We start from the raw sequence: 8,767 nt of genomic DNA, 5'->3' as shown, positions 1-8,767 counted from the left end.
ACTAGACTATTTAAAAGCTAGGAACTCTTTTATTATTATTATTATTATTTTTTTTTTCTCTTGAAGTACAAACCTGAATTCAGGTTGAACGGGGGTGTTAAAATAACTTACCTATATAACATTTCTAGAAATAAAATGAGATGAGTGAAACTGGTTCAATTTCTGCAAAGATAAAAATATCTCGTTTTTTTTTCAACGAGACGACTATAAATAAATTTTATTAGATTTCAGATAAAAAGTCATATTAAATTGGTATTTTATGGAATATTTTTTTTTATGTAATTTTATTGCACAATAGAAAAAAAAAACTTAATAAGCAATCCTTTCATATAATTCTACATTAATTAATGACATAATAATATGTGTAACAACTTAATAGTTTACGTAAGGGTACTACAAGCAAACTACATATTAACATATGCCTTTATTCAAAACAAAAAGGTATTTATTAAATATTGAAATTGAAAAGTTTTACCATTGCTATTGGTTTATTAGGTTTTTTCACTTATTACTTTTGTTGATTTGCAAGATATAAGCGTTACATAAACGCATTTTTTATTTCATTAAATTTTCACCAATCAACTTATCGTTTGAGGCTATGTAAAAGTCGAAAGCGTTACACACAAAAAAAAACTGACTTTTCAGATCAAAAATTAACTACCTATAAGGTTTGAAAATTTTTGTTTTTAGTAACAATTGCGTTACTTCGCTACAAATTTCAGTTTAACTAATCAAACTCAAACCGATAAGCTCTCTAATATGCGGCAAATTGAGACTGTAGTACTAACGTAAATCTCCCATGAAATAAACTCATTAAAATTAATTTCAACAAAATATTCTTTTTATTTTGTTACCGTTACCAATGTTTATCTTAAAAAATTTCGAGTTTACTAAGAATGGATTGAAAAAAAACCGAAACATAATTCAAATTAGGTTTAAAGACATTTGCAAGTAGTCTCAGAAGCCCTTATATTATCAATAATGCTAACAAAACTTGGGACGAAAAGTAACGCAGTGGAATGAAGCGTGCATGTTACACATCACAATAAGAAAAATTTAATTAATTCATATGGAGTTTGAAAATATAATAACTTACATATATAACAACTTAGAAATAGGTCTTAAAGAACTGCGTTACCAATATAACAACTGAGTTATTCCCTTTAAGTAACGCAGTGGAGAAGTAGATAACGTGGTTGTAAATTATCTAATTAATCAAATTCTAAATTTCTTATAGCCAATCATAATTTATTTTAAGAGTAACTCCAAATCTAACTAAATCAGGTACACCGTTTACTCAATTAAAGTAACGCATAGTTATTAATATTTGATTCTTTTACTGGAATTATTTATTTAAATATTGTGTGAAATTAATTTATTTCAACTACAATGTTTTAAATTATGACACTGATATTCTGGGATAGAAAAAAAATTATATGAAAAACAAATGCGTTACTATAAGATAGACCACAATGTTACAGTGTTACAATAAACGAAAAAGGTTTTACTGTTAAAATCAAATTTACTTCCAGTCATACAAAATGCAATTATAAATAATTTCTGATGAAATAATTTTAACAACTTATGGAATTCAAAAAATCTCATGGGATCAATGGATTTCTTGGAATGATAAATCAGAGGCGTTGAGATTATTCAATTAATTCCTTTTTAAAATTTCTTGATTATTTTCGAACATAATCCTCCAATATCATCTGAATTAAATTACATTTAATATATTTTTTTTTTAATTTCAAATCCATTGTTGTTGTTTTTCGAACTTCCTGAAGCAAAACAAAACAGAATATTTTTGAAAAATTTGTCTTGGCCATTAGCATTATGGCCGCACCCGCCCGCCATTGTTATTTATTCTCAATTACAATAAGAATACAACAAAAAAAATATTATGTCTGCCCTTGTACAACACACACAGGTGGTGAATTTGTTTCAAACTCGTATCGATAAAAAATGTTATTTTAAAAAATATGTAAAACTATAATAAAAAATATAAAAAAAAAACATCAAATAAAGAATAAAAATACGCTAATTAGCGTTCAAAGAGCTTCCACGAAATCAATCGACAATATTGCATCAGGCTTATTATCAATGGAAGAAGAGATAGTGCTGGCAGCCGGGGGCTTAACGACTTGAATTCTCCCAACTGGGAATTTTCTTTTAGTTGCAACTGTTGCTCTAGATATTTTAATTTTTTTTTAATGTAGGTTTGACTTTTACTTAATACAAAAAAAAAAAAAAATTATGATTAATTATTATTTTTATTACGCTGCTTTGAAATTAATCTCGAATAAATGAAAAAAAAAAACAAAAATCAAATCTATAAGATGCAGATGTTAAAATAAACAAATTTGCTCCTTGAAAAAACAGCGTCGTCGTTATTATATTTTTAGATTCAATACGAATATTTAATGAAAAAAAGTATGTTTACTTTGTAATCAATGCCTAACATTTAAAAATGCATGTTTTTATAACGCATGCAGTCATGCACCTATGAATACATAAAGCAAATTGATTTTTTTTCCACTCAATTAATTTGGTGACAAATATCATGCTGTGCGACTTATAAGTCGACATAATTATTTAAACGATATATTTTGTCTGCTTTTTTTTATTAATTTTAATTTTTTTTAATTAATGCAAAGTCAAATTGAAACAAGAGTGACGAGGTAATTTTCTTAATAGGTTGAGTTCAAATACGATTTATTATGGCTAAGGCCAAGAGTTTAACATAATTAATAAAAGATTAATTGTGAAGAAAAGCTTTATTGAAATACAATTTACTAATATAGCCTTAAATACTTTTGTTGTTGTTATTGAAAGAGCCTTCAGCAAAAGGTGACGGGAAATACTGCCAAATGTTAAATGAGGCTTGAGATTTTCCGTCTGTAACCCATCATTGGCAAAAGAGCTTTGGTTAAACAAAGGTTGTGTTCCTGCATTTGTGTAACCTACTTACTATAGCAACGAACGCTTTAGGCCCGGTGCAAATACCCGATTAAATACTAGACTTTAATTTGTATAAGGAGCTACACAGCCTAGACGGATGGGCCGATCTACTTTAAACTTGGTATATATCAGTTTTTAGATTCTTTACGGAGAGATTTTGGGAATTTATTTTTTTTTTGGACCAAAAATAGCGGTACCTGGCATATACCAATTTTGGGAGAGTTTAATTTTCTCAAAAACGGCTCCTACGATTTTTATAAAAAAACAAAATCAAGTATTAGGTCTACCTTTTCATGAAAAAAGTTTTTTTTTTTCAAAAATCGTACCTCCCATAGAACCGTTTTTTTTTTTTTAATCTGTTTTCTCCCAAACGATTTGCTTATTTTCAACAAATTTTTTTTTAACAAAAGCACTTTTATAATTTTCATATAAATTAAAAAATTAAAAGAAAGAAATAATTTTTAGGTTTTTAAAAAAATTTTGAAAATTTTTTTTTCTGGGTTTTTCGAATTTTGAATTTGAAATATTTTGAACGATAAAAGAAAGAAAAAAAAAACTCTAGGAGCACAACCCACGTCGCACCATGGGAAAATTTGTATGGGAGTAGAGTAGAATAGATTTGGATGACATTTTCAGGAATGACAGCTTAAGTCGTAAGAAATCATTATTATTCATTTGCACCCACTGCCACGCCCTTTTAAAAATATTGTCAGAGTAATAAAGGATCCAGATATTGTTCACAGAAAATCTAAAAACTGCTATTTACAATTTATTTGTTTGTGTTATTGGAACCACCTTACCGGTTTTAATTACATTAAATGGAAACGAATAACTCATTATACTGTTCTCTAGGTCTACGTCCACGCAAAATGAAAAACCCGAATTATAGTTAAAAAATACTAAAAAAAACCACTTCTATCACATTTTATACAATTTAAAATATATTTTTCAAGAGTTTATTCTGTTAGGAGAGCGAATTACTCACTTAAATGACTCTGATTCTTCTTAGTAAAGGCAGGGCGAAGGATTCAGATGATCTGTATTTTTCAATAATAATGTCAATTTTAATCTATTCTGTGAAATTTCATGAGCTTTCTGCTTAGATCTTCGTATTAAATGCTAAAAACTGCCATTATTATAAAACATTTAAGCTACATACCTATGTATAACGAAAATTCATTTTTCTGAAGCAAGGTCAGAAAATCAAATGTAATTTTATTGAAGTAGATTTATAAAAAAAAAAGTGTTGCGAATTAATTTTACTTTCTCCATTTGTCTTTTCGGATAAGGATCTCTAGCTTGCAGCAAAAAAAAAATAAAAATCTGACAAAAAGCAGATTTTCTACTTTTCAATCAATCTCGAAAACTAGAACCCATAGAAACATATGGTTTTCAGTGTTTGGTAAGGAATCAATTAAGGCAGTTTTCTTCATCATTCAATCTTGTATTCGAATCCCCAGTTTTGACAAAAATAGTATTGGATGTGTTTTTTTTAATTTTTTTTTTTTTCAAAATTTTGACATTGAAATCGATTATTTAAAAAACAATTAACTTAATGAACTCAATTGAAAAGCTCGAATTAAGCGTAATATTCTGGCTTTTAAAAAAGGTATCATTTATAACTGTAAGTGTTACCATTGATTTTTAATATTTTTTTTTTTTTGTTATCTTAACCCTCTACTGCATGAATTAATATTAGCCTACGAAAAAATTAAAAAATGCTTTACATGGGTTCTTTGGGTTGTTTCAAAACGGTTTACATTTAAAAAATTTGTTTAAATTAATTTGTTTAAAAAATTTGTTTATAAGCCAAATTTGGCTTCGTATGCATTAAGGGGTAAGAAATTTTACTAATTTTATTTATTCAGATTATGTAAAGAATAAAATTTAAAAAATCAAAAGATAAATATTCATCATTTAAAAACAAAATAAAGTAAAATAAATACATTGCATTACAAAAGGTTAAGAATTAATTCAAATTTGGCTCATTTTAAGCCATGGAACCGAGAAAAGCAATTTGTTTTTTCCGTTATATATATTTTTTTCTGGTTCACATTCTTTCCACTGTCAAAGTAAGTCTTGCTCCAACATTTTCACCCACTCCCAGATCTTAAAAAAACTAAAAAGTAATAAAATGATTGAAAAATATTATAGGTAAGCCTCCCTCCACCTAAATTTTTTGTGGTTACGCCCCTGGAAATGGGGTTAACGTAAAAAAAATGTCTCTAAAAGTGAAGGGGCTCCATTTCTGAAGCTTCCAAGCAAAAAAAATGTAAAGGAACAAAATTTTCCAACAAAAAAATTTAACAAATTGTGTAGATTTAAAACCCCTTAATGCATACGAAGCCAAATATGGCTTCCGTACTTTTTGCCCTCCCAAGACCACGCCAATAATTTTTTTTCAATAAAAATTGGTTCATAGCATACATAATAAGACAATCGATCAAAAATAAATTTTTAATTCCACTTTTCTTACCAAACAAACGCAGTATTAACACTTAAAGTATGAATATATTCTACACTTTCGATTTCAATGCACACGACTGATCGACTCACCTGTGATCATAAAATACACCTTTATTTTGTGTCGGACACACGAAAAAACTATCTCTATGGGTTCTCAGAAACACAAAGAAGAGGATTGTATTTAATCTTTACCATTTTTTTGTGACAGAGAAGAGAAAAGTGCATAAAAACAGACAAAACCATATTTGGCTTCGTATGCAGTAGAGGGTTAAGTAATTTTTAAGAAAATGATTTTTGCGATCAAATGAAGTTTTCAATTGCCAATCAAAAACGCAGTGGCACCTGGTGGCACCCTAATTTGGCCTCTATCGAAAGGTAATTTTATAAGGAAAATGTTTTTAATAGTCTCTAACTGTAGGCAAGTGTAGCTAAAATAATATATACAAAAATATGAAAAATTCAAGTCATTTTTTTCTTTTTTCTTTAAATAATTATATAAAATAATTAACATCTTTAAAATTAATAATTTCTTCGATTTACAATAGACAAATGATGGCATCTTTACGGAAAAATAAAAGTGTATGAGTCGGCTCAAGCAAAAAAAAAATTACACAACTTTAATTTCAGGGTATTTTCACTTCGTGTTTTATACTTTCAACAACTTGTCCCTTTACAAAGCTCTAAAAAGTAAACTACAAGTCCGATTTTAGTAATGTATTCTGATTTTGATTCAGATTTTATTCTAGAATATAGAAATACTATTGAAAATGTTCTCCGAGGTACTTAAAGTTTTGGACTTTTTTCCGCAAAATCCCCAGTGTGCGTCGTGTTGTTAGAAAACAGTACCTGCCGTAAACAACCGCAACTTAATTTAAAGTTCCTGTTATGAAGATACATTCCCATTTAACTCAAATTGTAAGCTTTTTCTATAGTTTGTGCTGAAAAGTGTCTTCAATTTTTTTTTTTTTTATTCCAAATAAAAAACCAAGTTGATTTAATTTAATTTAGTAAATACAGCGATAATAATAAAATCACCGCTATATTAATTTATTTTGTATGATTTTAATGCGTTTGCTTCTTTTCTTAAAAACTATTGTTTCACATATAAATTAATTAATTATTATTATGTATACATATAATATATATATATATTTTGTATGGCACTTTTTTCAAAAAAAAAAAAAAAAACTAAACATTATTATTAAGATTTTTTAAATTATATATATAATTTACAGAAAATAGTTTGAGATTTTTTGTATTCATTTTTAAACTGAATTGGTTTTTATTTAAGCCTTTTTTTAATTTATAATTTTACATGATTTTATTTAAAATTCTCCTGAAATTAAATAATTAGAAATTGAATTTGTGCTTTTTTTTTCTTATTTAAATCATATTTATTGTCAATAAAAGTGTTTTTTTTATAGCAAATATATAAATATTTTTAATTTTATGTTTTTAATTTTAATTGTAATTTCTTTTAATTTTAATTATTGTTTTATTGTCATTTAACATTTTGAATGGTAGCTTTGCTGCATTTGTTTTGTAGTTTGTTTTTCTTTACTTTTTATATTCTTTGTACTATAAAAATTGTGACTTTATTTTTAAATTTAAATTTTTAATTGAATTTTTTGTTTTTTTTTTTCTTTAATAAATAGACTTATCGGGTGGGCTATGATTTTTTTTTTCTTTTTGTTTGTTGAAATTGATGTTAATAATTTTTTTTAATGAATACAAGCGTAGGATTTTTAATTTTTTAAAAATTTTTAAATTTACTTGCAATTTTTGTAGAGCTTTTCAAAAGTCGAATATTGCGATGCAAGTAACATATAAAATTTAGTTTTTATTTTTATTTTAAGTTTTTAAGAAACATTTCAAGATAATTAAAGCTTAAACAATTTTTCAAGATCACTTCAAAAATTAAGAGAAAATTGAGATTTTTGATCAGATTTGAGATTCAGATTGTTTCCTCTCGATGTGATTTTGAAAAAATTGATTTTTGTTGTTTTTTTTTCTCATAAAAGTCTTATAGCCTTGTTTTTTTTTGAGATCTTTTGAATGAAACCTTTCAACTACGCTTTTTTTATAATTTTTTCAGCAAAAAAAAATCCACACAGAAATCTTTAAAAAAAATCTCCATGTTCAAATAGGCGGGTGATGATGCGTATAACAATTTTGTGGAGACTTATTCATCTTTCTTTTTGCGAATTTTACCCTCTGTCTGAATTGTTGCCGTCACTTGCTCCATACACGATGCAATCGAAGGTTCACTTTGATCTTCACTATAATCTTCACCAGCCATTCGACTTAGTGTCAAAATATACGAACAGGCAACCCTCAAAACTGACAATTTGGAGAGTTTTTGACTATTCGAATATGAAGGAACTGCTTTGCGGAGAGTTTCATAAGCTGCTGAAATAGTATGAACACGAGTTCTTTCTCGGGCATTTGCTTCGATTCGCCTCTCTCGAGTCATGTTCTTGTAATTCCTTTGCTGAGGTCGACCTTCATGGTTAAAACTTCCTCCACTTATACTGCCACTTGATGACGCCACTGAAGGTGTGATGTTATGACTATGAAGTTCTTTATGTTGAAAGAGGTCATCTTGAGCACGAAAATCGTCTTCTTCCGATGACGAGGGTTTCTTCAACACCAACGCTAAAGGTTCATCTTGAATATCATCATCTTGCTGAATTGGCAATCGATGGAGAGTTGTCACACCCGGATGTCGTATTAAGACCTCAGCTGGATTTGGCATCAATTCGTGAGGCAGTTGTTGGCTGGAATCCCATGAGGTACGATGATGATGGTGATTTCTATTTGTTGATGTGTTGAGTGTTGTAGTTGGTGTTGTTGGTGTTGTTGGTTCATAGGAAGCAGCATTCAAAGAATATCGAATGCGTTTCTTTAGAGGTCCAGTTTCTTCACGATCACATATCACTTTTGAGGGTTCTGTACTTTTTCGTTTATTTCGAATCAGTGTAATGGGTGTGACTTTAACTTCCACCGAATCTTCAGAGGCATCTGTTGGACTACTTGGATCGAGTCTTGAATGATCCATGGAGAGATCATCGCCACCTTCTGATCCTCCTGAACAAAAACCAGCATCACGATCATTGGATTGTTGTGATCCTGAAAATAAAAGAAGAAAAAATATTTATTAGTATTTTGCAAAAAAAGTGTTATAAAAAAATCATGAAATTTAAAATTTTGTTGCACAACATTAAAAACTGATGAGATGTGACAAAAAATTTGCAAGATGCATAATAAAGTTAAATAATCTACAAAAAAATAAAGACGAGTTATTCCACTTTAAATTTCGCCCACATAAATAGCTGATACA

The 8,767-nt window shown here is 28.1% G+C and overlaps 1 protein-coding gene across 1 annotated transcript in view; it reads right to left on the bottom strand.

The window, feature by feature from the left end:
• Nucleotides 1–7,051: 7,051 nt before the first annotated feature.
• The window catches only part of LOC129907660 (uncharacterized), a 38,651-nt gene continuing 36,935 nt past the window's right edge, over nucleotides 7,052–8,767 (bottom strand). The window contains exon 2 of the mRNA XM_055983951.1: nucleotides 7,052–8,556. Coding sequence (XP_055839926.1) covers nucleotides 7,610–8,556 — 947 coding nt within the window. The 3' untranslated portion in view covers nucleotides 7,052–7,609. The remainder of the gene's footprint in view (nucleotides 8,557–8,767) is intronic.

This window comes from Episyrphus balteatus, chromosome 1 (assembly GCF_945859705.1).
Source record: "Episyrphus balteatus chromosome 1, idEpiBalt1.1, whole genome shotgun sequence".
Classification (NCBI taxonomy): Eukaryota; Metazoa; Arthropoda; class Insecta; order Diptera; family Syrphidae; genus Episyrphus; species Episyrphus balteatus.
The sequence above is the reverse complement of the archived record's forward strand: the minus strand, read 5'-3'. Positions and strand labels throughout refer to the sequence as shown.